We start from the raw sequence: 25,774 nt of genomic DNA, 5'->3' as shown, positions 1-25,774 counted from the left end.
GTTGCTTTAAGCACCCTTCCTGCAATGCACCTCAACGCCTTTCCATGCTATGTACAAGTGACTGTGCATTGTCACAATCGGTTCCCAATATCCCAGTATCCATGCGTGCATGTGTTTATTGAGTAGTGTTACCGTCAGGTCTTGCTCGGTCGATGTTTATCCAAGAGATTGGGTGTTTCTGCATATCTATCCTTTACAGTCGACCGTCGAAGGCATACTGGGCAGCGAGGGGCCAGCCGAGGATGACAGCGAAGCCAGGGAAGAAGCTGAGACGGTGTTAGTTTATATGATATTGGCAGAGTCTTGGACGTCAGAACAACTTACAAGAGAGCTTGGCTTCCAACTCGCTTGAACATCTTGGCGTAGTCGGGCTTAGCAGGCTGCTGAGTGATGGGAAGACGCTCGAATGGGTGAGACTCCATGGCTCGGCCAGCGTTTCGCATAGCAGTAAGGAGAGAGAATTGGCGGCGCTGAACAGCGCGGGCGGCAGATCGAACAACGATGGGAGACATGTTGATTGAGTTTAGAGGAGTTGAGTTGGTGTAAGTGGTCAGGTTGAGTTGAGTTGTTTTCAGGTAAATCGATCTCAAGTTGTCCTTAGAGGAAGCCCACTAGTAATATGACCAAAGAATTGAAGGTGGTGAAGATGTTTGTTGAGTGGAGAGTTGTTATTGCTCTGTTGATGCTTTAGAAGCTGATGATGAGAAAAGAGACTATCTTTGGGAACGGTAGATAGCATCCTCTTATACAGAATTGCGATGCCGATCATTTTTCACGAGAGATCAGAAATTTGATCACGGATTCCTTCAAACGGCGACCTCCCAGAACCCGTGCAGCCGAATACATCCATTATGGTCAGATTTCATCTGGTTTGGCGACCATCATGCCACTGTAGAGACCTGGATCCTGGGGTATTTGAGGGTGTTTTGACAGCTGGCCAATCATTGTTCACCGCAAACTATCAGTCAGCACAACAGCCCAGAGGTGCATGGCACGATTTCTAGGTCGTCGAGGGCGTTTGTGGTGCGATTCTGATTTGGTCGGCGGGGACCGGTGACGCTGGCGATTGGTCAATTGGCACACCCTTACCAACACCCTGTTTCTCCCGTCAACACTTCGTCGTTATCGACTGATTCTGAAGGATCCCAAAAAGGATCTTGGAATTTCTGGATCCTGAAGGAAGCAATGGCCTGCGCTGTTTCCGGGGAACGGCGAAGAGCAAGTGGTTGCATTCGTGACCTTGGATTGCAAATAGCACCTGGGTTTGCCATGATATGATAGTCATTCAACCACTCACGAGGCTCTCATGCTACCCCAAAATGCACATGCCCATGTTTCTAGTCACGTTCTAGGTTCTGGCCCAGATTGACAGGACAGGCCAGATTTGATCGCATGAGATCCAGATGATGATAACCATGCCATGATTGCCTTGGCTCTCGCCGATGCCGATGCCGGTTCTGGTTCATTCGTTCCCGTGGTTTATTCTTAGTCTGTCTATTCCCGTGCCGACGACAGACCTCTTTCGGAGAATTCTGGCTCAAAAGAATCACCCAGTTGCTGTTGTGAGTGAAACCATGAGGCAACGGCGCGGAGGAGAGAGTTTTCGGAGCCGAACATTGGGCCAGCTTCCAATATCATGTGACCTAAAACGTGATGTGGTATCCAGCTACAGCTGTCAGCTCAAGCTAAGCTAAATCACCCTGTTGGCGATCGCGACGAGACAAGCTACGAGCAATTGCCCAATACACACTCCTTTTACGATTCTCGTCAATGCCACTTGTCGACACCGTCACCATGTCGACAACACTTGTCAAGAGCGGGACCCCCGCCCAACAGCCCGCGCCCAAGGCCGCCGTGCCCGCGATTCCGCTCGTCAATTCTCCTGCCGCTCTGCCCGCATCAGTCGCTCATCAGCTGTTGCTCGCTGGCCTGTTCTACTGGCGCTTCGATGCCCTGGTAGCCGATCCCGTTTCGACTCTTCAGACTGGCCTTCCAGTTGTTGCTGCCATTCAGGCCGTCTATCTTATACTGAGTCTTCCACCAGCGGGATCCTCGGGGTCGTCAAAGAAGCCTCGTCCTGGTGAGAAGAAGAAGTCGGATGGACGGGAGGCAAAGGCCATTCCTGTAAGTATATCTGTTGTGCATGGAAGCCATAAAACTAATGTCGATGGTTAGACCGCCGTTATTTCATTGCTCCTAACTCTAATCCTGACACCGGCTCTTCATCTTCTCCTTGTCCTCTTTGGCGCGCCATTCCTTACACACGTGCCTCATACATTCTTGTGCTGCGCACATATCGCCGTCCTCGCGATTTATCCTATCTTCTACGTTCGTGGTTCCGACCCTGTGCCTCTCCAGAGTGTGGTGGGTGTATCAGCTCCATTTGACCAGACATTTGGCGGCTTTGTTGGAACAGTGGTTGGGGCTTGGCTTGGAGCTGTTCCCATTCCTCTTGACTGGGATCGCGAGTGGCAGAAGTGGCCCGTCACCATTGTTGTTGGTGCTTACATTGGATACATCGTTGGATCTCAGATCTTGGGCACCGTTTTCTTTGGAAAGCGATGGGAAGTCACTCCTGAAATCAAGGAGGAATAAGCCACTGGTTCTTAATAAGAACACGGCTCGTGTTCCAAGTTTCTCGTATGATAAGTTCACTGGGTTTTGCAGAGATATTTATGGCTTGGGTGCATGGTAATGTACCATAGCAAAAAGTTTCATATAATGAAATCGCCTATAGCGATAAGACTACATAATGATGAATACAGCATTGTGTTGCTGCTGCTCCACTAATATAACAATAATTCATAGTCGTAGTAACTGAATGCATTTTTGCTGTACTGTTGCCGAAGGTTCCTTGCTTCATCCCTATATTTCAAGTAATGCTCATCATGCCGTCTGGGGATGATACGAGGTAGTCGTGGCTGTGAAATACCCTACACCTCGTCGACATCTTGTTTGAGACCAAGGTCTTCCATATTCTCATCATACTGCGGGAATTAGGTGAGCACTGATATCATCGGGTTAAGAAATTAAGCCAGATCGCTGATCTAGGTATTATTTATCGTTTTTCCTCCAGTACAGGCAGCCGTCTGTGTGCTTGGCACTACACTGGAGTCGATCTGTATGACACTATCAGATCAAGTCTCAGCATACGTAAGTGCTAGTTTCCCCCCAATATCTCGAGTTCAACTGGCCCTTAGCGGTCGTTTTAGTTACCTTGGCTTAGACGTAATTGGATGGTTGGACGAATCGGACGTATGTCAAGGCATTATGTTCATTTGCCCATGGCCTTTCACAAGGCCATATTCAGAGGTTACTGGTGGAACAAACACTGATAGCTGTAAAGTTACGTAACATATGAAAAGATGGTATTGTCTCGAAACTGATGACTTGCAATGCCGGCACCAAGTTCAATAATTTGACGAACGCCGTTCTGACACTTTGACTATGTACCTACATTGATGGACTGGAACCACCACTGGATAGAGAGCGGTGATGCTCGGCTTGCTTTTGTCAGTGCGAAAATCCTCTAGGACTGATCGCCATTGGGCGAACCGTATTCCACAGCCCTGCATGTTCGGCACAGCTGGGGCCAAACTTTACAAACCCCGGATTATTGATGTGTTAACACTGATATCATCGTATCATCTTCTGAGATCATAACCCAAAGTTTGACTTTGAGACGGACTCATCCTTATCGTGACGCTTTCCTTGAAAAGACCGCAAGGGGAGAGAGATTGCAGGCGAGGACCAGACTTGTCGAAATGGGGCTGGCGACTCGTCCTCTCTTGGCCCTCCACCTAGCAAGTGCCGGTGAGGCCGTGATAGAGGGCTTGGAACTTCAGTTCATGCTTGGCACTGACGCGTGCGCTCGAATCTTCTGAAACATGAGATTGACCAGCCAAGAGCCAAGCTGAGCCAGCGGAGACCATGACAAGCCACACCAAAATCAGGTTAATCTAGAATCTGCAGGCCAGCTCGGGCGCTTATTCCCAGAGCATGACCAAAGAAAATTTTAGCAACAATCATGTTTCCCTTTCAGGCAGGGCATTTTTAATCGACCCTGTTGTAAGGACTTGGGGGTCGGTAGACTCGGCATCTTTTAGTGGTAGTCGCCCAGTAACGTGCTGCTTACGACAATTGGGTGTCAGGTAATCTTGCTTGTCAGGCACACTGCATAACATCAACGTCCAATCCGTTCTCGAACCATGAACCGTCAGTTGCGATATCAGAGAGGCTCAGTGTGGCCACAGCACATGATACACAGATCTATATCGAGATTCGAGGTTGAATTTGGCAACGAGAATGAAGGATTGCGATAACTCAGCCACAGCGATTAACGAATCCTTCACATCGTCAATCACGTTGCTAAGATCATGTCCAATTGGCGATTGATTGAGGCTCGCCCCAGCCACACTGCGGCATTCGCCTCATGACGTAGCCCGAGAAACCTTGTCAGTTCCGTGACAAGTTGGCTGGGGTGATGGAAAGAAAAGCGAACTCACTTATACCATTGTCCACTGTAGTATATCAAGCACATACTGATAGAGAGCGATACAAAACTTATTTACACAGAAATACGAGTCCGTAGGCTCATATAGATATTTGATTTTTCTCAGTCTCGAGGCTATAATGCAGTCCAGCGTAGCATTTATTGATGGTGTTTGTGAGGTAACCAGCTGGTTTTTTCTTTCCGGACGGGCTCACCCGACTGCTAATCTTGTAAACTCATGTACCCAAGTACAAGTCTACAAGAGGTCAGGCGGAAAAAGAGAAAGCAGGGCACATTTTGCTTGGCCCACGCTCTGTTCCTCTTCGTCGTCCCTGTGGCTTGCCTCATCCTAGTCAGTCGATGACGCAGTGCCCAGAAAGTAAAGGTGCGATTGAGGTTGCGCGGACGCTTGATGTTACTTGGTCAGGGAAAGTTGGAAAGCTACGGAACGAAATTGGGTTGGCAGTGAGTACCTGCTAAGGTTGAATGGGTGTGTATCCGTAATGAGTGATGTGATGCCATGCCCGTCCTTGGCCCGCCCGTTTGTGACGAAGCTTGTATAAAAGACAAACCATCTCCCTCTCAACCAAAATCTTTTTCCCAACATCTCATACAAACTCTGTCTAACGAAGCTATCCAATCTTCTCACTCTCAACCACTACCACTACCTACTATACACACTTCCGAGTAATACCTCGCCTTTACAACCGACAACATGCCTTTCACTGCTAGGTAAGCTCGACATCTTCAACCACACTCGGCTTCACAACGTCATCCCGAGCGATCCGCTGTTAGGGCTGTCGCAACATGACAGCCAGTAGCTCAGGACGAGACGCTCGAGTCGTCGTGGTTGACTGAGCAATCACCAAGATTAAACCCACTGACACTTTTTAAACAGCGACATTTGCAAGATCCTCCTTGCCATCATCCTCCCTCCCGTAGGTGTCTTCCTCGAGCGTGGCTGCGGTGCCGACTTCTTCATCAACATCCTCCTTACCATCTTGGGTACGTTCCTCTTGTCTCTCCTCATCCCAACCTCCATCATCCAGCCGCATCCGACCCCTCCGAGGCTTCGGGCTTACCCATCATCCCTTGACCGTCCCTTCGCACATTGCTCAGCAGTTTACTAACGTTCCGCTTCAGGTTACATCCCCGGTATCATCCACGCTCTGTACATCATCCTGAAGTACTAAGCCTCTTCGCACCTCGCACCTCAGCTCTGCGGCGCTTCTCGGATCGCTTCAATGATGGCTGCCCCGCTTTCTAATTGCCCAAGACTGGTCAGCCATCGGTTGTCATTATCCATGCGACACCTTGTCTGACGGCCAAGGCCAAGACACCAATGACTGCCGAGCAATCCGGGTGCATGCTGTATGCCGACGACGCTGTGACGAGCTGTGCAGATTGTTTTCCTCGCTTTGATACCTTACGCCGGTGTTCCGCGCTTGGCGCTGGATGCTGATTTTACGACTGGCATGGGCGCGATTCAAGTTTCTTGTTTTCCTTTGTTTAGTCACGACATGATGGAGGCGCATGTTGGGTTGGCTCTCAATGCAAAGATGCACTGGGCTTTTTAGTAATTAATTCGATACCCGTCAATCCAACAATCCCTTAACACGTCAATACTACCGTCCCCGCGACACTTTCTCTCCGCGACATGAAGCTGAAGCTGAAGCGAACAAGTGACTGCTCTTCGTCCCATTGTACAGACTTGCATCGGCAGATGTGTGTGACATGGGTCCCCTGTTCTCGATGGACAATGCGCTATCCATAGGCGGACACTTTTCAAGACACGTCAAACTCAAACTACTGATTAGATGAAAACAGCAGCACCAAAGTACAAATTTGGTTATATTTGGCAGTGTTTGTCTTGTCTTACGTTGATATTTGGAACTTTGGTAACATCGAAATTTGGTAGTGTCATCGTAAAGTCCCAGAAAGAAAGGGAAAAGGATCACTAAACTCACGATTACCGACTCAGGATCATTTGGCATTGTCGAGCCGGTTCATCATGGGCGATCGCTGTGGCTGTGCGTTCAATGGATCCAAATGGAAACAAAGGTGGAGCTAATATTTCAGCTTGGGCATTTTGATTGTCCACAAAAAGACAAGAATTAGAATAACGAGTACGCGTATCTAGCTTTGCGATTGAGATTGATACTATCATGCATAACTCTAAGCCGTTTGTTGAGACCATGGCGATAGTTTGGCAATCGAGGTTGGCTTAAGAATGACATAATGCATAAATGCATATGCATAAATATAATCACGTGCTTTCGCTCCCTATGACGCTACAGCGCGTCGCCACGCGTTCATCATACCGTGTTCTTCACCACTGACCTCACTCTTCGTTATGCCTCCTGCACCATCAGATGTAATAGAAATACCTGACGATGAAGGCACGTACTCAGATTCTGAGGGTCACACTTCATCCTTTACAAAAACCGCAGGAAAAAGAAAACACGACACTGCAGCTGACATTGAAGAGAAGGTAGAATGGACTGGAGACGAAGAAGATCTACCAGCAAAGCCCAAGAAGCGTCGTGGCGGGCGAAAGCCAACTCGCAAAAAGAAAGGGGATGATGTACATGGAGAGGCCGAAGCACCCAAAGATGATTACGAACTCGCAGGTTTACCTGATTACCTGATCGAGCGACGGCGCAAGTTTGACACTAAGAGGAAACTTCACCACGATAATGCTCTTATGGTGCCTCCTGATTACTCGGGAATCCACTTCGAAGAAACTAGAAGACTCAGGGAGCTGGAAGAGCGACCCAGGTTCAGTGAAAGCAGTGGCATAAAACCTTCGAGACCGTACAAAGATATTGAGCTACCCCAATCAGCAGGTCTCATCCCAGCGTCGATCGCACAGTATCTTCGAGATTATCAAGTCGCTGGCGTCTCGTTTCTGCACAGGAAGTTTGTCTACCAAGAAGGCGGTATCCTGGGAGATGACATGGGTCTCGGAAAGACGGTGCAAGTTGCTGCGTTTCTAGCAGTTGCATTTGGCAAGACTGGCGACGAGCGTGACGCTAAGCGGCTTAGACAAATCCGCCAATATCCCGACAGGTGGTATCCGAGAATATTGATTATTTGCCCGGGGTCTCTCATCGTGAACTGGAAGAACGAGTTGGATCGTTGGGGCTGGTGGCATACTGACCTGTTCCACGGATCCCATAAGGACGACGCATTGAGTACTGCCCGTGCAGGGCTAGTCGAAATTATGATCACCACTTATGACACATACAAGAACAGCCGAAGCTCAATCAACATGGTTCAATGGGACGCAGTGATTGCTGATGAATGTCACCGGCTGAAAGACAGATACTCAGAAACCACCAAGGCTCTCAATGAGATCAATGCACTCTGTCGCCTGGGCCTCACTGGTACCGCGATCCAAAACCGATATGAAGAGCTCTGGACATTACTGGACTGGACTAACCCTGGTCACTTCGGGACTTTGGCAGAATGGACACAAAGAGTCACCAAGCCCCTGACTGTTGGCCAGTCTCACGATGCAACTAAAGCTCAGCTCAGCCTGGCAAGAACAACAGCTGATAAACTGGTCCACAACCTGCTACCACAGTATTTCCTTCGGCGAATGAAGTCCATCATAGCAAAGCAACTACCCAAGAAAACCGACAGAGTCGTCTTCTGTCCACTTACAGATCTCCAGAGGGAAGCATACGAGAACTTTTTGGAAAGCGCGGACATCGATCTCCTTCGCAGCCTTTCTGATCCCTGCTGTGGAGACAAGAAGAGAGGATGGTGCTGTGATCGCCATCTTTCTAGCGGCGTGCGCTGGCAGAACATTGTTTTCCCCAGCATGATCGTGCTGCAAAAGATGGCAAATCATCTTACTCTCCTTGTGCCACAAACCACCGACTTGGAGGGGAAACACGAGTCAGATTTAAACACTCTTCGAACTTGCTTGCCCGAGGACTGGAAATATGTCTACGATAACCGGGATCGGATTAAGAATCTTGTTAATCCCGAGTTTTGTGGAAAATGGAAAGTTCTGAAGAAGTTGCTCAAATTCTGGCACTCAAATGGAGACAAGGTCCTTGTCTTCTCTCACAGTGTGCGACTTCTTCGTATCCTCCAGCATCTATTCACCAATACGAGCTACACTGTTAGCTATCTGGATGGCTCCCTGAGCTATGAACAACGCCAGGAAGTTGTTGACACATTCAACTCCGACCCGACGCAGTTTGTCTTCCTCATTTCGACCAAAGCTGGCGGCGTGGGACTCAACATCACATCTGCGAATAAAGTCGTTATTGTTGATCCTCACTGGAATCCGTCTTATGACCTTCAAGCCCAGGATCGAGCCTATCGTATCGGCCAGACTCGCGATGTTGAGGTTTTCCGCCTTATATCGCTCGGGACAGTCGAGGAGATTGTGTACGCGCGTCAGATTTATAAACAGCAGCAAGCAAACATTGGCTACACTGCATCGTCTGAACGTCGTTACTTCAAGGGTGTCCAACAGGACACTGATCGAAAGGGTGAAATATTTGGTCTTGCCAACATCTTTACATACCATAACGATAGTGGCTTATTGCAGGAAATTGTGAACAAGACAAATATTGCCGAAGCAAAAGCGGGCGTGCATCTTGTGGATGTCAACATGGAGCAGGCGGCTAAGGATGGAGAGGACCTTGCGGTGGTGAAGAATGAAGAAACTGATGCTGAAGATGGTGGTATGAGTCAGCTTGCCACTCTGCTCACAGCAGAGAACCAGCAACGAATGATTGAATCCAAAAAGGCCAAAAAGCCAAAGAGCGACGCGATCCAAGCGATCCTCACTTCTGCGGGTGTCGAGTATACACACGACAATAGTGAGGTGATTGGAACGTCCAAAGTCGAGGAGCAACTCTCACGACGGGCTGTCATGACGACATACTCATCTGGAGATGTTGATGGACAGAGCGCCCTTTTCGCGGACACCGATGACGAACAAGGAGACGGCCTACACAGTATGTACAACCCCCCTGAAGAAGTAATGCTCCGACATTTCTGCGAAATGGCTAGAGAGTTTGGCTTCAGGAATGCAACAGACTTTGCACTTGTTGTGGAGAGTTGGAGTCAAGAGGCAAGGAGAAATTGTCTAGACACTTTTTATAAGAGGAGGGCTGCGAAGCTTATACAAGAAGGCATCATCAAGGAGGAGGATGTGAAAGACACTGCTCAGGTGGACACTAAGCACGACATCGATGCCAAAGAAGAGGTCAAGGATGAGAAGAAGGATGTTAGTCTGACCCTGAAAGGGGAGGACGTCAAAAAAGATGACACCAACCATGCTTTGGTGAAGACGTATACTACAAAACTGGAGGCCGTTGACACCAAGATGGAGGGTGAGAAGAAGATCAAGACTGAGGGTCATGGGTCGAGTATAAGAACCTCGATATTCCTCTCAGATGACGATGACGATGACGAGCTGTGACGGGTGTTGGCGCACCGATTTGATACCCATAAGGCATAACTCATGTTTTGATTCCCAGCCGCGACATGGTTCCGGTAGTCGTGAAATATTATGGACACCCGCTTATTTGGTTAATGTTCCAACAACATGGGGAAGGATGCCAAATCTTGCCTCTCCTTCAGGCTGTGCTAGGTCAATCTTCTCCCATGGCCCGGCTTCTCTTAAGGATTTCCCCGTCGATCGGCAAATGCGGCACGACCCCATGACCTGTGACCACACAAGACCAGTAACCCCTATCGTTATCAGCAATTGCTTTTCTGGGGTGTATGACTGACTCACATTGATAGGCACGCAAGAGGACGCCCCTGTTCTCATTGATGCGCACATGCTCATAGGCATACCATCGACCGCCTTTCTTGAGACTCTGATACAGAAGCTTGATGTTCTTGTCAGGCTCAGGAATACTGCAGAGACACAAAATTGTGACGATGCAATCGACACTCTCTGGCTCAATGCGCCCATCCCACGACTCCGGATCGTTGAGAGATTCAATGCCCACGGGGACAACCTCATAAATACCATCAAGGCCAATCTCCTTCACTCGTTGCCGCAGGGTTGCCGCAGACTTGGGATTTGGCTCAATGCCATACACACGAGTCAACCCGTTGCCTCCTTTTCTTCTTCTCAATTCTCCATCAACATCTCCTTGGTTGTTCACTCCAACGTTGACTTTGGCAAACACATCCGCCCACATTCCGGTTCCCGCACCGATCTCAAGAACAACGCCGTTAATGGGCTCTCCAACAACTTCGTCTCCCATATGGCCATTTCTCACACGGCCTTCGAGTAATGGAATGACACGGCTCTCGGCATTGGCTTTTACCTGCGGCCCGATGAACGCCCAGAAGTTGCCGAACCAAACATCCTTGAAGCGGGATGGTGAGAACAAAGTTCGGAAGTCCTTGTTTCTGATAACTTCGAGAAGAGTGCCGGGAAGGAAACGCATAGCAATTCCCATGAAAAGATAGGGGCCAGTGAGGCACTCTATGAGCTCCTTGAGGGTTGAAAGAACTGCCATGAGGGGCAATGAGTCACAGTGATCTAAGCACGTAGACCATGAAACATACGTATGCGTGTGCTATATAAGGAAGAGGAATTGCTTTATATAGAGTAGGATGGGGGATTTTTGACTTAGACCCCAACACGGGACTCGGCTCATTTTGTAAGTTCTCCGCCTCCCGGATACGGAGCCGAGCGGGGCCGAAGGCACCCAACAGCAATCATGATTGTCACTGTATCGTTCTTAGTATATCAATTGTGTGGTGTAGCATGATATTATTTCTGCAGAGTGTGGGTGTACTTTTGCAGATGCTGATCCTGGGAACACGCCTCTCCTAAATATAATTATGGTCCTGGCTTATCATATACCCAACTATCTTGACCAACCTCTATTTGAGATTTGAGCTGCCCGATACAATTATTCTCGACTAAGAATATCTCTGAACCATTGCTCAGGGCTTGCCCTCATGTCGTTCATGACGCCATCCATGTAAGATTTTGGTTGATCTAAGGGGACTATCAAGGCAGAAACACGGAAAACATTGTCTGAGCACCAAAAAGGAGCTGCCCATGTCATCTGCCAGAATTGTACGTCCCACACAACAAAAACACTGCGTCGAGATTTGACCAAAAGTCTATTATCGCAAATAGAGCCATTATCAAACTTAAACTTTTGAACCCTCATGGTGTACTCCTCCAACGAAGAACACATACAAAGACGCCCAAACTCCCAATTGCCCATGCATTCGCCTCCCCTCCCCTTTCCACCTTGTGAGCCACATCATAGCAATTCGAAATCATCCAGCTGGTCACGGTACTTCATGATGTTCCTCTTGATCTTGCTGCCCACAGTCCATGTCACAAAGTCCTCCATGCCTCTAGTAACCAAGTACGCGGGATCCGTGACTGTTTCTGTGCCCACACGCACATGGCCCTGCTCAATCATCTTCGTAGCCGCTTGCACAGTCTCAGCCATGCGCAGTCTTGTCATCAGCACAGGCAAGCGACGGCGCGCGAAAGCGCTGACGGTAACGCTGTTCTCGACAGCAGAGAGCTTAGAGGCGCTTGAAAGGACGCCCATGTCGTAAAGCTTGTTGAGGAGGAGTTCTTCGTGCTTGCGGCGTGTTGCGTTCTCGGGGGGGAGAAGGGAAAGGCGATGGGCGAGTTGGCGCAGGGACTGCGATTGTCAGTACAATGAATGTGCGCCTGAGATTGAAGTGGCCTAGACTTACACCGCAAAGACGATTATACTTGTGGTAGTCCTCGGGCTTCTGGATCATGTACCGTCGCATGACGGCCTTGTCGCGATGGCCATTGTCGGATTTGTATGTGATGAAGTCTGTCTTTCGGAGGAGCTTCTGCTCGTGATGCTTGAGTTTTCGGACCATGATCGCGGTATTTGTTCACCTCCAAGTACTAAGCACTCCGTATTACTCGCTTGATGGGTCTTTTGTTATGTGTCGGAGCAGTTGTTGGGAGAGAGGGGATCGTTGCTGTCCCGCGATATAAAAGTTCAAGGTTGGATGAGAAAACGATAAAATCTGGGTGGAGTCGCGGAATCTGCCCCGCCGCATTCCGCTTGGTCGAAAAACCTCCAACGGTCGAACATCACCAAAATCAGCTCCAGAGCCTCGCAACCGCCAATTCGACCGCCCAAAAATGCCCCCTCAACTACCGACGGCCTCGACGGCCTCGACAATTGCGCGCAGCGTCTTCCGTCCCTTTTCCACCACAGCAGCTACTGCAGCTCCCGGCCGACAACCCCCCTCCGGTGGACACGCCAGCCGGCTTGCTAGTCTAAATGCCAGCAACAGCAAGGGGCCAGCTGGTCGAGGAGGTCGAGGAGATGCTGCTGCAAGGCTCCTAGAGAGATTTAAGACGCGGACAAACTCGTACACTATGGAGAAGACGGCGCAGATGGAGTTTCTCAAGAACCAGAAGATGTCCAACGACTTCCTCAAGCAGATGCCCAGACGATGGGAGGCTGGTGACGTCTACTCGCCGCATGATTTGAGTCCCGTCGAGATGCAGAAGTGGAGGAAGAAGACTGTGCGGAATAACGATGTCATCGATGCTCTTGGAATCAGCCCTCTTGATATGTACAAGGTGTGTTCATATCGCTCATCAATTGTTATGCATACTAACATTTCGTCTAGAACTTCTCTCTTATCGAGCACTTCACATCAACCTCTGGAATGATCAACCACTCCAATCTCACACGTCTTCGGCCCGTCAACCAGCGCAAGGTGGCCAAGATGGTTCGCCGAGTACAAGGCATGGGCATCTACCCCAGCGTGCACGCTCACCCTGAGATGCTCCGAGACCAATTCTTCTCGCGCCACAAGTAGACCAGTCGTATATAGAAAGGGGAAAACGACTTGTTCTGTGCCGGCGTTTATGTTGTCTGGGATGATTGATGTCATGGTCATTATTTTTTGGTCATATGTATAACAGCCTCAACCTCTATGTAACATATTGATACAATTGTCTACCTCCAAACAGCTCTTCCTTTTATGCAAAATCTTTTTGATACACTCAAGCTCTTATTACTCTGTTGAGCTTGTATTGGCACAGCGAGTCTTTGTTGAGTCGCTTACCCTTGGACTCGAGGCTAGCCCATGCTTCAGGATACCTTGCTTGAGCCCAGCTTTTGAAATTCGATTGCAGCGTCTGCCCTGGTAAAGCATTGAAAGCAATGCCCAGTCTAGTTTCATGTTAGCAATTTGCTAAATCAGTAGGAGGATGGTATTGGAGCTCACGTCATTGCATCTGGTTCGCCCGCAGTCGCCAAGCTCATTCGCATAATAAGATCCTTAACCCCCGCCTCCTCTCCACTGCCAGCAACAGCACCAACATATGCGTTGTACACTGCCGGCGGCACATCAACGTCCATACTCTTTATCCGCTTCCAGATGATGTGTGCGTGGCTTGCACCATTCGGCGTACGCTCAAGAGCCCAGAATACAGCTTCTAAACTGGCATAAGAAGGTCCTTCTTGGGAGGCTGTGATCGCTTGCCAAAAGTCCATTGCCTGGGTAGTCTTTCCGCAAGCCGCATGAGCTAATAGGAGAGAGGTATAGAGCTGGGTGTTGGGCTCAACTGTTGTATCCATCTTGAGCATGTTGTGAACGATGTCCAGAGGCTCTTCATCAGGACATCGTGATAAACCCTCAAAACATGATATATATGTCTCACGCTTGGGGTGGTAGTCGCTATTTCGGTGCTGTCGCATGTGGCCAAAGACATGGGATGCCATGTCTGGACGTTTTCGCTTAAAAAAGGCCTCCATCAGCTGTACACGGTGCTCAAAGCTAAGATCCTGGAAGAACTGCCGTAAAATCTGGTACCCGTTCCATGCTCGCGAAGTGCTGGTTTCGCGATTCACACAGAATTGGGTGAATGCATCTTGAATGACCTCTCGCTCCGCTGCGCTGAATTGGAACGAGTGGACGGATAATATGTCCATAACCTCGTAGTGCTGCTCGTTCTCTAAGAATCGGATACACAGCGAAGCAACTGTCTCTGGCTCAAGGAGCACCTGGTTCTCCTCACACATCTCGATAATCTCTCCGATGATCTTGAAATTTGGTGTCGATTGCGTCGTGAGAGTCATCATATACTCATTTACAAGTCGACCGAAATCCCACCAGAGATCAGGTTGAACATGCCAGGGCTCGTGGTGTGTGACTTTCTTGTATGCTGCATGAACTCCTGGCAGATAGCCTGCATGAAGCCGCATCTCCATAAGGATAAGGTGAGATTCGCCGTCCAGCGGGAGACCCTTGTCTGTAGCAAGCGAGAGAATCTCCTCAGCTAATAACGAGTCGTTCATTCCCAGAGCAGCGCGGAGAAGGCTGTTAATGGTGGCTGTGGTGGTCTTGATAGCTTCCTGGGAACTGTCCATGTGGGATATCATCTTTTCCACCTCTGGTAAGCCTTTACCAATGATGAGAATCGCCTGTAACAGGCTATCCCAGTAATGCTGCTCCGGCTTCTCGTTGAGTTTGTTACCGATCTCAAGGAAAAAAGGGATCGCCCATTCTTGCAGGTTGTTGCGGGCAGCAAAAGAAGCGACCAGGGGTATAATCTTGTTTGACGGACTTCCTGATGAGAGTGGTTTCTCGAACCACTGCTTTGTCTCGGAGACTCGGTTATTTTGGGCATAATAAGTGACTAGCACGCGCTGAAGGTGCTTGTCGTAGGGGTAGCCGCTCTTCTCGGTATAATTGATCAGCTCGACAAGGTCCTCTTCACGGCCGTCCCTGGCAAGTCCATCCGCCAAGGATAATACCGGATTTTTCGTCTTCTTCTTGCAGAATTCCATTACATCGTTCCATTTTGCGTAGGCAATCTCGAGAGCTTCTTTCGACCCACCAAAGGTGCATAGTACAGTGAGGTACTGTGACCATAGTGTACCACTAGTCACCCAGTTTGGCGTCTGCACCTTCGGGTTATTGATGGCGGACCAAAGGGTTCTGGCGAAATCTAAATGATGCTCGGTTCTCTCGCGAGGCCGGAGGCTCTCGAGAGCAGTGAGTGCCTTCAGAATATCCCATATCTCAATCTTGGCCTGGGTCGGAAATTCGCGTTCTTTAACAAGATATTCGAGGAGTCGACGGCATTGCATCGCTTGTGTGCCATTCAATGCCATTCGACTAGACAGCTTTCCCTCGAAGAAAGATTTCCATGCCTGGATGAGCTCTTCTGTGGGCGGCGGCCGTAAGTTGTCGAGCATGCGACTCCTCCAAATCATAATCTTCTGCCATCCTGGTTCGAATTCGGGTTGGCGAATCTCGCGGGGAGCTTTGGCGAACAGGCCGTCGAGGAAGAACCGTCTTGAGGAACCATTGTTGATTGCGATAGGTGCACATCTTCGTCGAAGGGGGGCCGAATAGACAGCGCAAGACGGGGATCGGACTTGTTGGATAAGGACCCGTCGAGCATGGCGGGCCAATTGCGCCCTCATGATGGAATTAGTCTATGAGGAGGAGAGTCTGAGGGAGTTAGCCGTTGCTCATTGCCGATGATGTCTTTATTCCTACAAAAGCATGTTTGAAACGGCACATTCGCAAATGGTAGCGGGAATGGACTCGGCAATTGGGAAGCTCAAAATCCGATCGCGACACTGAGATTTTGGAGTTGAAGGCGGATTATCAGCCACCGATATTTATCCGATATTTAAAGACAATGAAATATACCCCCACCTCAAACACATTATTCAAATGACACGCTCTTCGCAAGAGCGTCTCTTGTTGTGTTTCTAAATTAAATGGGTTTTCTTAATGGAGAGATTGATTACAGTAGCCATATAGGCTCAGACTTGTTCAGATTCATGGGAGCTTGACCTTTGGTCCATTGTCTATGCAACATTTTAAGTTTTGATGGCATCAGCACACAGGTTGTGATACCCAGCGAGTCACTGCGAGTTCCATGATGGGTCCTTGGATCCAGCGGTAGCCCAGACTTGATAAGATAACATCCTGTTGTTCTGGTCAGTTCAGTGGACATATAGTTCTACCAGGGCCTAAGTCCGATGATGCTCTGGACCAAAGCACAACCGTGGATCTACGTCATGAAGCTAACCCTGATGAGTAGCTTATATGTAGGAGCTTCAACTCCTTCAACTCCTTTCGTTATCACGGCATCGTGATCGTCGGTCAAAGGCTGAAACGCATGTACAGTATTATTAATCCACCAATGCCTTGTGCTAGCCCGTAAACAAATTTCTCGGATGATGATCCGATTGTTTAAACTCTCATGGCGCTCATTTGGCTGTAACTGCCTACTATCTACCGAAATCATACCCCGCCCGAAGCCGCAGACGTTGGTGGGGTGCTATGATGAGCTGTAGGTCGCGGAAAGGCACAACAATAAAGAGCTGGAGTTTAAGAGTCACATCTCCGAAACAAATCCTTTCCGAGGATCTATAAAGAGCTTGACCCCTCCATCTTTCATTTGCTTGTAGTCTTAAATTAAATTAAAACACCAACAAACACCATCAACCGTCGCAATGCCTCTCGTAACACAGAACGTCAAGCCTCGTGTTATCCTGGGCCTAATGACCTTTGGACCCCCTGGTAGTGAACAGCTCGACGCGCGTATCTTTGACCCTGAAACTTACAACAAGGCTCTTGACCTCTTTCAAAGTAAGGGCTACAACGAAGTCGACACTGCCCGCATCTATGTTGGCGGCAAACAGGAGGGCTGGACTGGCTCGCAGACCAACTGGAAAGAGAGAGGACTTACCGTGGACACAAAGGTCAAGTATCCCGCCCAACCTGGCGAAAATACATACGACAAGGTCATCGAGTCAGTTGAGACCAGTCTGAAGGAGCTGGGAACTGACTGCATCGATGTAAGTGGCATCTCCCGATGAGCTTAGTTGCATGCACTAACACGCCCATTAGCTGCTCTACCTCCATCGTCCCGACCGCGGCACTCCTTTCCAAGAAACCCTCGAGGCTATCAACAAGCTACACAAGGATGGAAAGTTTGTCAAGTTCGGTATCAGCAACTTCACCGCGTACGAGGTCGCAGAAGTTGTCATGATTTGCAAGTATAACAACTGGGTCCGGCCCACGGTCTACCAGGGCATGTACAACTGCCTCACCCGTTCTATCGAGGCAGAGCTCTTTGTAGCATGCAGGAGATACGGCCTCGACATAGTCGTGTATAACCCAATTGCTGGTGGTCTCCTTTCTGGCAAGATCAAGTCAATGGACATCAAGCCCGAGAGTGGCCGTTTCTCTGATCAGAGCAAGATTGGTACCGCATATCGTCAGCGATACTTTAGAGAGAGCACATTCAAGGCTCTGAAGGCTATCGAGGAAGCGACCGAGAAGAACGGACTGAGCATGCTTGAGACAGCGTTGCGATGGATAATCCACCACTCCGGACTAAAGGTCACAAATGGCAACGATGGAATTATCATTGGTATGTCCAACATCCAGCAGCTCGAGCAGAACCTTGAGCTCGTTGAAAAGGGACCTCTGCCCGACGAGGTGGTAAAGGCACTTGACCAGGCGTGGCTGTATTCCAAGGCAGATACAGCCAACTACTGGCACGGGGATTTGGAGTATACATATGATGTGCACGAGGCTCTGTTTGGTGCGTCGGCCAAGTAAAATAGCAATAGGCAGAAGTAATACAGAGCTTGGCATAGAATACCTACATACCTAGGCAGATAGGTAGACACCGGAATATAAACTCACGTGCTGCCAGTCATTTCTGTTGGTGGCATGATGATACCGCTCACAAAGGTTGTCTTGGTTTTGGGGGCGCGTGGAGAGAATGCAGAGGGCACATGACCGAAGGCGTCATTTGTTTGCAGGACAAGATAAGAATAAGGTAGCATCTAATGCAATCAGATCTTACAGACAGGTCAAAACCTGTTGTAGGTAACAAACTAGGAGTGTCCTTTTGTACCACGCATAAGCTTATTCCCGCACGTGGGAGCAGAGAGTTTAATTTCAGTTGCGAGAGAACACTTTCAACGGTTAACGGTAACTTATTCGCCGTAATCTTAGGTTCTCCTGTAACCGCCATAACCTCACTGCCTCGCTGAGTCGCTAGCAACAAACTTACCTACCAACGCCCATGACTCTACCTAGAGAATCACCTCATGGTTTAACATTCTTAGCCTGTTCTCCAGTGGATTCCAGGTTCAACAATGACGAACCCCCCTGCCCCGTGCCATTACAACCCCCCCGCGCTGTTGGTCCACTGCGCTACAGCGGAGTAAGCCCCCTGCAAAATCGGGGTCTCGAGACCCGCTTGTCTCCGCCCCGGACCATCCATGGCTGTTTTTCAACACCACCTTTACATACCACGGATCCAATACCACGCCTCGATTTGCCAAAAAGACCAAACCCGGTGCAGCCCCAAAATCAGCTAAGCCGTTTCACTCCTTTATCGCACCCCTCGCCTATTGTATTCGTAATTTTGTCGAGGTTTTTTATTATTATCTACAAGTACCCCTTCACTTCCCTCTCCCTTCATGCCTCGGCGTGATACCAGTGACCAAGAAGTCCGCCTTCTGCAAGGTCACAATCGATCGTCTACAGACTCCGATTCTTCAACATCATCTAGCGACGATACCACATGCGAACCAGGTCCATCTTCGACTGCCAGACCAAACGTTGTTGGCGCCCGTGGCACCGCCGACCATCCGAGCGACGCTTCCGATCTTGACACGAAGCGCCACGATCCTAAGAATACAAAAGTCCATAGTGACAGCGAGTGGTTGGAATTGGACAATATGGATCCCAATGACCTTCGCCGTCCGAATTACCATCGTCATGGCGATGGTAAATCCGGCACTCCTCTCCTGTACAAGGAGGATGACCCAGAACGCGGCCGCGCTGGTTACTCTCCTCCTAACAATGGATCAAAGGGGTCAAGGGAGTCCAGCGAAGACGACCTCCCATATCATCCCAGAGAATCAATGGGAAGACCAAGTCTCAGTCGGCGATCAACGATGCGCAGTCGAAGCCCCCAAACTGCCGCCGCTGCTGCCGAAGATTCGACCAAGAAGAGGTACACGTACGCAGGATTCTTCCTCATTATCAGTCTGATCGCATTCTGCGTCCAGACAGAATTGAGCGCATACATCCAACACGACCTTGGCTGGGACAAGGCCTACTGTATGATGTATTTTACCCACGGTTCTTGGGTTGTTTTATGGCCAGTTCAGCTCCTTATTCTGCGCTTCCAGAAGCGCGATGTACCATGGCCAGTATTCTGGAAGCGACATAAGCAGCAATTGCGCACCACCGCCATTATGATCGAAAAGCAGACCCTGGATGTATTTCATATATCGATTCAACATCGCGCGAGACCCGTTCGCTATTTTGTTCGATTCACTGCCATCATTACCTGCTCACTGACCGTCGCTGGCTTGAGTTGGTACATTGCCGTTAGTCTGACAACACCATCGGATCTGACGGCCATTTACAATTGCTCCGCCTTCTTCGCATACGTATTTTCCGTTCCACTTCTTCGCGAGCCCCTTCGACTCGACAAGTCGGTTGCTGTTCTGATCGCCATTGGCGGTGTCCTCGTCGTTGCTTATGGTGACACCAAGGAGGGAGACGAGAGTGTCGAGGCCGGAAACCGGTTCCTTGGCAATCTCGTCATTGGCGTTGGCTCAGTTCTGTATGGTCTGTACGAGGTTTTGTACAAGCGCTATGCTTGCCCACCCGAGGGCTGTTCACCTGGTAGGGGTATGATCTTTGCCAACACCTTTGGTTCTTTGATTGGGCTTTTCACTCTCACGGTGCTCTGGCTTCCTCTCCCAATTCTGGACTGGCTCAACATTGAAAAGTTCGAGATCCCAACTGCTTCTACATGCTGGCTCATTCTCCTCGCGGTGCTTTCCAATGCCACTTTCAGCGGCTCGTTCCTCGTTCTTATTTCGCTGACTTCGCCCGTCCTGTCATCGGTGGCTGCGCTGCTCACCATATTCATTGTTGCCATTGTGGATTGGATGATTACCGGGGAGCCTCTGAGCTTTGCCGCCATTGTTGGAGGCGCCATGATCATTGTCGCATTCTTGGGCCTGACCTGGAGCACGTATCGAGAGATGAGGGAGCATGCAGCGATGGAGCCTGTTCCAGACTTTTCGGACAGCGACAAGGATGGCGATATCGATAGTGACGAAGATTAGACTTTGTGTATTCGACATGGCGTTTTGGGTTTAATGGGATGCCTAGGGACTAGGTTCTGGCGGTGTGTCTATTATGTACAGACTCGGCCAGTCGACTACTTTGTGCATTTAGAGGCGTTTGTGTCTGGATTTAGGGTTCATCTATAAGAAGCCTCGGAGGCTCAAGATTCAGTAAGGATCCTGCTACTTGGATCAGGATAGTCGTGGATGAGTGATAGATTTCATATTCTACCAAGATAGAGCATCATGTAGATAAATGATGATCAAAGCCATCCGCGCCAGTGTTCTATCTTTTGAATCCCTTCCTTTGTAGCTGAAATTAAACCCAGATTCTATGGGCTTGTTGGAATTGGGGCAATATTCTAACAGTGCCAATGAAGTTGCAAGGCAATCATAGAATTGTTCCATGTCCGTTAGACTTAGGTTTACAAGATGCTGCCCTCTCAATAATAAACCTGACCTCTGTCAATCTTCCCGGCTGCGTGCTTATGACTCTTCTGCCATAGTTTGTTCGTTACTACTTTGAATATCATCCTTGACAAAAACACCCTCGCTATCTTCTCTCCATCCATTTGATCCATTGATATGGCCATCATAAGTATTCATCTTCCATACTCCTTCTGCGGGTGTGTCACCTGTCTCGAACACCTTCAGCTTCTGCCAACCCGGCTGAGGAACAGTTTGTAGCAACTGACGCACAAGCAATGCGTAAGACGTGTCGCACTCGAGCCACAAGTCGGAAAGATTCACCCGTGAAAGACTACTGCTCTCCCAGAAATCACGATTCTTGGGCATCAGCTGTACATAGAGATGCTCCACGGGTGGACAATTGGGGATGAGATGGTCAGAAATATGGTGAGAAAGGGGGAATGTGGCGATGTAGGACAATGAATGAAGGTTTGCACATAGAGCATCGAAAGAAGGATCCGAAGAGTCAAATATTGCAGGAAGAAGAGTAGCTGCTGAGTAGTGAAAGAATTCGTAGGTTGAATAGACTGGGGCGAAGGATCCTTCATTGATGAGGACTGAACTCCAGTCTCTGATATGGAACAAGTCACAGGGGATGCGATTCATTGATCCCGGAATATGCGAAGGCAGGACCTGTACTCTTTTAGACTCGGCAATACTTCGCGATGGTCGTGATAATGATAGAACATAGTAGGTGCTGTTGAAAGCCCAGTGACTCGACAAGTCGACGGTCCGGCTCAAGAGCGAAGCGAGGATGTCTATTGAGCTGATCATGGTGATTCTCAAGGGATCAATGACATCAAAGATAGTATGCCAAAGCCAGTTGTTATCCCAAAAACACTGCGCTCTGTCTTCCTCGGTCCTTGTGTCACTACCCTCGGCGTCTCGGTCTTCTTGATTCAGAACAGACCATAACAAATTCCAGGACATAGGCGTCTCCGGCTGTTGAGATACAGGGGGCAGAATACCCCAGAATTGGCCATCTGGATAACGATTCTGGCCTGATCCGAGAGGAAGATCGATCAGGATAGTGAAGTGATCAACGGAGGATGAAAGGTTGTTTCTTCGGATGAAATCCAGGAGCTCAATTTGTGATGCGATATCTTGTACGACTGGCTTGTAGAATCGCCATAACGGCCAAACAACATAACGAAAGAGTAATTTCATGACAGAAATTCTCCAGAGACGACATACCAGCGAAGCGTTCTTGAGGGGTGTATTTGGAGCGGATGATACCGGCCTGGTGAGCTTTGCAGGGTCAAGGTAAATGCGTCTTTGTAAATGAGATTCGGAGTCAAGGAAGCTGAGGATGTGAGCGACGAGCTCGTTTGGAAGATTCTGCATGTTTAGCGAAGCCATGGTTCAGTCCTGAAAGTGATTTGTTTGATTGCGGCCAAAACGAAAACAAAAAAACAGGTTGGAGTTGCATTTTGGAGAGTCGGGAGTTTGCAAGTCGTTGTTTAGAAGGAGTACGACGATCTGACGACGGACTAGGATTACCCCACGTCACGTCACTAATAACTTCGGATACAGTGCAATCAACTCGGATTCGCTTAGATATCCCGGGAATAATGATGATTTGATTGGGTGTTTGTAGATCGAGACTAGGTGTGCATCTGAGGAATTCTGTAAGTCTGTCACCACCTAACTTGCAGTGCAACTTGTGAGCTGAGTTGAGCTAGCCTATGAAAAGACTTATTGGAGCCTTGTAAAACACATATACATACATTAGTGTTGATAATCAATGCATATGCTGTTTCATATCCATGCGAGGATCCAAACGGATACTAACGTTAGTCGGACGTATCAAGTGTTTGTAAGTGACTACAAGGAATTGTTTACCTATGCCCTCCGCTCCCTACGGCTACCAGAATACAAACAGCGGACTGTGCAACAACAAGCGCCTTTTGAAGCTTGTTTATTGCAAGTATCCGCCTTTCTTTTACCTTGGGTGCCCTGTCACTTCAAATTGTTCTGACGATGATTTGTCTTGTGAACATGCAAGAAAGAGACATTAGATTTCCTATGGTAAGGTGAGGTGAATAATATCTATACTCAAAAGTATCATTTGAGAACTCACATAGATTATAAGGGTCCGATACTAATAGATTGTTACTTCGCTTTACCCCTTTTTGTCAAATCGAGTCCTTGGTGTATGAGCCACAGCGCATAGGGACATCAATGCTGTGCTCTTGCGGTCCGTGTACGCTACAAACGAGTATATCAACATACAAATTGACATTAGATGTTTATAGCTTCGTGGAGAGGTGAGTCGCCTAATTTGAAAAACATATGCTTAGGATAAGAGACTCTTGATCTCGTCCGTCCTGACCCCCAGCAACTTCAGCAACTTGTCATGCAGAGAAATAAAGGTGACTCAACTCCATTACACACTTGGTGGGTTTTATAAACCTTGGGATATTCTTTACGAGACAGGTACCTGAGGAATATTTATGATAATGTGGGCAAGGGAAGTTAATTCTCCTCAAAGAATTTGCTCCTTCCGTTTGGACGGTTTATTGTTTTCTCTCCTTGCCTGGCAGGTTCCTCCCATTGCCAGCCCTTGACAGGTACATGACAGTGTCACTCTTTGCTGCCTCAGACTCTGCGATAAACGCTCTTCTTTTAGATGACTACACAATCTCTCACTTCCCTACTTAGCTTACCCATCTCTTTACCAACACTCAAAATGGGTGCGATTGTCGAGGACAGACTGGATTCCTTGCTGGCAGGGGATCATTCTGATTTCACACAGAAAAGAGCTGCTATCCTCGAGCCAGCCTACGAATCGTATCTCACATCCACAAATTTTCGCCAAGACTCACCCAGTCCCTCTTCAATAGACCTGCTTCCATCATCCGAGGTTGTTGTCTTGATTTCGCGCTGCCCTGAGACTGAAGCAGCAACCGACCTGTACATCACCAAGCTATCAGACTCCTTTGCGGAGAACTTCATAGGATACTGCCCCGAAGAGAAATGTGTCGTGTTCAAGGGTGAGGAAGGGTTGGTATACGACTTCATAGACTTTATCGAGTCTGTCGCGGGTGAAAAAGAAGTCACGGTGGTCCTGAAGGCCCCAGAACAAATTCGGATCCCTCTTGGCGGACTAGAAAATGGCCTAGAGTATGAGGAATTTGTGGCTCGTGTCGAAATTCTCGAGTGCGCTCTATGGATTGGAAACTCGCCGAGCGGTATGTACTCTTCCTCTTCCTCTTCCCTGTGCAAGTAAAGAAAAGGCTCCCAGCACTGGGGAGTTAGAAGTACTCAGAGAGAGTTCCACTCAACTCACCCGTCATTTTCTTCACTTGTTCTCGACACCCAAGACCGAGCCTCGATCTTGACGATACCCCTTGAGCCTTGCGGATCTGGCGAAACTCAGATACTAACTTTGTTTGAAGAACAGGAAGAAGGTGGAATCCGGTTCACCAGAGTTGCTACAGACCCTAAACTTCTCGAGCCAGTCACATCCAATCGAATGCCAACGCCCGAAGGGCTGTCAGACATAAACTCGACCAACATCAGGAGCCCTGTGACGGGTGCCTCATCTCCTTTATCAGACGCTCCACCATCTCCTTTGATTCATACTCCATCATCCCCTCTATCTGAACCTCCCTCTGACATTGATGAAATTTCATTAAACAACTGGGACGACCTCTATGCATCATCGTCTTCTTCGTCTGAGGGTGCCGAGACCCCTCCCTCACGCCGGGAGTGGGAGTAAAGGCCGATGTCAAGCTCAGTAGGAACGAAACAGAAAGGCTGCCGAAACAGAAGTGGAATGTATGATAAGGATGTCACATGTACAAAAATTAGCTACGGTAGGAGGGTCAGCTTAATGTGCTACTTTTAGATGACAGTAACCGCTTGTCAGTCGAGTTCCTTCAAGCTGCATTATCTCCAGAAAATCTGACCAAGAGGAGCAAACCAGATGACTAGGTCAGGGTCTCAAATTATCATTCATTCACTTCGCCTCATGGAATTGCAAAGAAGAAAATTAAAGTGAAAGCAATTAAGCTCTATCTTCATTCATGTGTAGTAGTGTAGTATCTAGGTAGATTATGTGTAAGATCGTAGTCTAAACGCCAACCAATGCCAAGTATTAAACCCATAATTCTAAGGAGGGAAAGAATAAGAATGTCCGCTATCTAGAAAGCCTCATATGCATCTCATAAATCGTGGAGTTGCGCCGTTTAGTTCTTGAGACCGCAGTCAGAAGGCTTGGCGTGGTAAACCTGGGCGTTGATGCGGCCGAGCTTGACAGCCTGGCCATTTGTGAGGGCGTTCATGGCATCAAGGCCAATGTTGAAGCCAGAGGCAGCGTGGTCGATAGCGAGGACGTTGATCTTCTTGCCCTTGTACTCGAGGCGGTAGCAGCCACCACAGTTGGCAGAGTTCCAGCCCTCGATGATGTTGACACCACCGACGTACTTGGTAGGGACGTTGCCCTGAGTCTTCCAGCCATACTTGGTGATGAGACCGTTCTTGCCATCAGAGCAAGAGACAGCGGTCATGGGGCGAGACTTGTCATCGTAGCCAGTGTCGTAGGAGACTGAAACAATGGTTAGTGGGTGAAGATACATCAGAGAATAGTGTCAGTAGACTCACCAGTGGTGGCCGAGACGGCGGAGGTAAGAGCAAGAGCAGAGAGGACACCAGACAGCTTCAT

General features: G+C 48.8%; 13 protein-coding genes across 13 annotated transcripts; 7 read left to right on the top strand and 6 right to left on the bottom strand.

Annotated features, from left to right (window-relative positions):
• Positions 1 to 193: 193 nt before the first annotated feature.
• On the bottom strand, positions 194 to 512 carry FMAN_07367 (uncharacterized protein; the record flags this gene model as incomplete). The annotated part of the gene is made up of 2 exons (XM_041830980.1): positions 194 to 266; positions 325 to 512. The coding sequence occupies 2 exons, from the start codon at positions 510 to 512 to the stop codon at positions 194 to 196; spliced, it is 261 nt and encodes an 86-aa protein (XP_041681589.1).
• A 1,282-nt stretch (positions 513 to 1,794) lies between these two features.
• Positions 1,795 to 2,595, top strand: FMAN_07366 (uncharacterized protein; the record flags this gene model as incomplete). The annotated part of the gene is made up of 2 exons (XM_041830979.1): positions 1,795 to 2,124; positions 2,176 to 2,595. 2 exons carry the CDS (start codon positions 1,795 to 1,797, stop codon positions 2,593 to 2,595), a joined length of 750 nt encoding a protein of 249 aa, XP_041681588.1.
• Positions 2,596 to 5,207: 2,612 nt separating this feature from the next.
• FMAN_07365 (putative RIC1 protein) lies at positions 5,208 to 5,685 on the top strand (the record flags this gene model as incomplete). Its single annotated transcript, XM_041830978.1, has 3 exons — positions 5,208 to 5,224; positions 5,391 to 5,497; positions 5,636 to 5,685. The coding sequence occupies 3 exons, from the start codon at positions 5,208 to 5,210 to the stop codon at positions 5,683 to 5,685; spliced, it is 174 nt and encodes a 57-aa protein (XP_041681587.1).
• Positions 5,686 to 6,845: 1,160 nt separating this feature from the next.
• On the top strand, positions 6,846 to 9,938 carry FMAN_07364 (uncharacterized protein; the record flags this gene model as incomplete). Its single annotated transcript, XM_041830977.1, has 1 exon — positions 6,846 to 9,938. The coding sequence occupies one exon, from the start codon at positions 6,846 to 6,848 to the stop codon at positions 9,936 to 9,938; it is 3,093 nt and encodes a 1,030-aa protein (XP_041681586.1).
• A 102-nt stretch (positions 9,939 to 10,040) lies between these two features.
• FMAN_07363 (uncharacterized protein) lies at positions 10,041 to 10,935 on the bottom strand (the record flags this gene model as incomplete). The annotated part of the gene is made up of 2 exons (XM_041830976.1): positions 10,041 to 10,210; positions 10,257 to 10,935. The coding sequence occupies 2 exons, from the start codon at positions 10,933 to 10,935 to the stop codon at positions 10,041 to 10,043; spliced, it is 849 nt and encodes a 282-aa protein (XP_041681585.1).
• An 822-nt stretch (positions 10,936 to 11,757) lies between these two features.
• FMAN_07362 (putative IMP3 (component of the U3 small nucleolar ribonucleoprotein)) lies at positions 11,758 to 12,364 on the bottom strand (the record flags this gene model as incomplete). The annotated part of the gene is made up of 2 exons (XM_041830974.1): positions 11,758 to 12,153; positions 12,209 to 12,364. 2 exons carry the CDS (start codon positions 12,362 to 12,364, stop codon positions 11,758 to 11,760), a joined length of 552 nt encoding a protein of 183 aa, XP_041681584.1.
• Positions 12,365 to 12,635: 271 nt separating this feature from the next.
• On the top strand, positions 12,636 to 13,324 carry FMAN_07361 (uncharacterized protein; the record flags this gene model as incomplete). Its single annotated transcript, XM_041830973.1, has 2 exons — positions 12,636 to 13,082; positions 13,133 to 13,324. The coding sequence occupies 2 exons, from the start codon at positions 12,636 to 12,638 to the stop codon at positions 13,322 to 13,324; spliced, it is 639 nt and encodes a 212-aa protein (XP_041681583.1).
• Positions 13,325 to 13,511: 187 nt separating this feature from the next.
• Positions 13,512 to 15,942, bottom strand: FMAN_07360 (uncharacterized protein; the record flags this gene model as incomplete). Its single annotated transcript, XM_041830972.1, has 2 exons — positions 13,512 to 13,680; positions 13,736 to 15,942. The coding sequence occupies 2 exons, from the start codon at positions 15,940 to 15,942 to the stop codon at positions 13,512 to 13,514; spliced, it is 2,376 nt and encodes a 791-aa protein (XP_041681582.1).
• A 1,044-nt stretch (positions 15,943 to 16,986) lies between these two features.
• FMAN_07359 (uncharacterized protein) lies at positions 16,987 to 18,100 on the top strand (the record flags this gene model as incomplete). Its single annotated transcript, XM_041830971.1, has 2 exons — positions 16,987 to 17,331; positions 17,384 to 18,100. The coding sequence occupies 2 exons, from the start codon at positions 16,987 to 16,989 to the stop codon at positions 18,098 to 18,100; spliced, it is 1,062 nt and encodes a 353-aa protein (XP_041681581.1).
• An 872-nt stretch (positions 18,101 to 18,972) lies between these two features.
• Positions 18,973 to 20,640, top strand: FMAN_07358 (uncharacterized protein; the record flags this gene model as incomplete). The annotated part of the gene is made up of 1 exon (XM_041830970.1): positions 18,973 to 20,640. The coding sequence occupies one exon, from the start codon at positions 18,973 to 18,975 to the stop codon at positions 20,638 to 20,640; it is 1,668 nt and encodes a 555-aa protein (XP_041681580.1).
• Positions 20,641 to 21,126: 486 nt separating this feature from the next.
• Positions 21,127 to 22,467, bottom strand: FMAN_07357 (uncharacterized protein; the record flags this gene model as incomplete). Its single annotated transcript, XM_041830969.1, has 1 exon — positions 21,127 to 22,467. The coding sequence occupies one exon, from the start codon at positions 22,465 to 22,467 to the stop codon at positions 21,127 to 21,129; it is 1,341 nt and encodes a 446-aa protein (XP_041681579.1).
• Positions 22,468 to 23,797: 1,330 nt separating this feature from the next.
• FMAN_07356 (uncharacterized protein) lies at positions 23,798 to 24,829 on the top strand (the record flags this gene model as incomplete). Its single annotated transcript, XM_041830968.1, has 2 exons — positions 23,798 to 24,299; positions 24,507 to 24,829. 2 exons carry the CDS (start codon positions 23,798 to 23,800, stop codon positions 24,827 to 24,829), a joined length of 825 nt encoding a protein of 274 aa, XP_041681578.1.
• Positions 24,830 to 25,298: 469 nt separating this feature from the next.
• On the bottom strand, positions 25,299 to 25,774 carry FMAN_07355 (putative SnodProt1 PRECURSOR; the record flags this gene model as incomplete). The annotated part of the gene is made up of 2 exons (XM_041830967.1): positions 25,299 to 25,657; positions 25,714 to 25,774. 2 exons carry the CDS (start codon positions 25,772 to 25,774, stop codon positions 25,299 to 25,301), a joined length of 420 nt encoding a protein of 139 aa, XP_041681577.1.

This window comes from Fusarium mangiferae (assembly GCF_900044065.1).
Source record: "Fusarium mangiferae strain MRC7560 genome assembly, contig: FMAN_scaffold005, whole genome shotgun sequence".
NCBI classification, from domain to species: Eukaryota; Fungi; Ascomycota; class Sordariomycetes; order Hypocreales; family Nectriaceae; genus Fusarium; species Fusarium mangiferae.
This window is presented reverse-complemented; position numbering and strand designations above follow the sequence as displayed.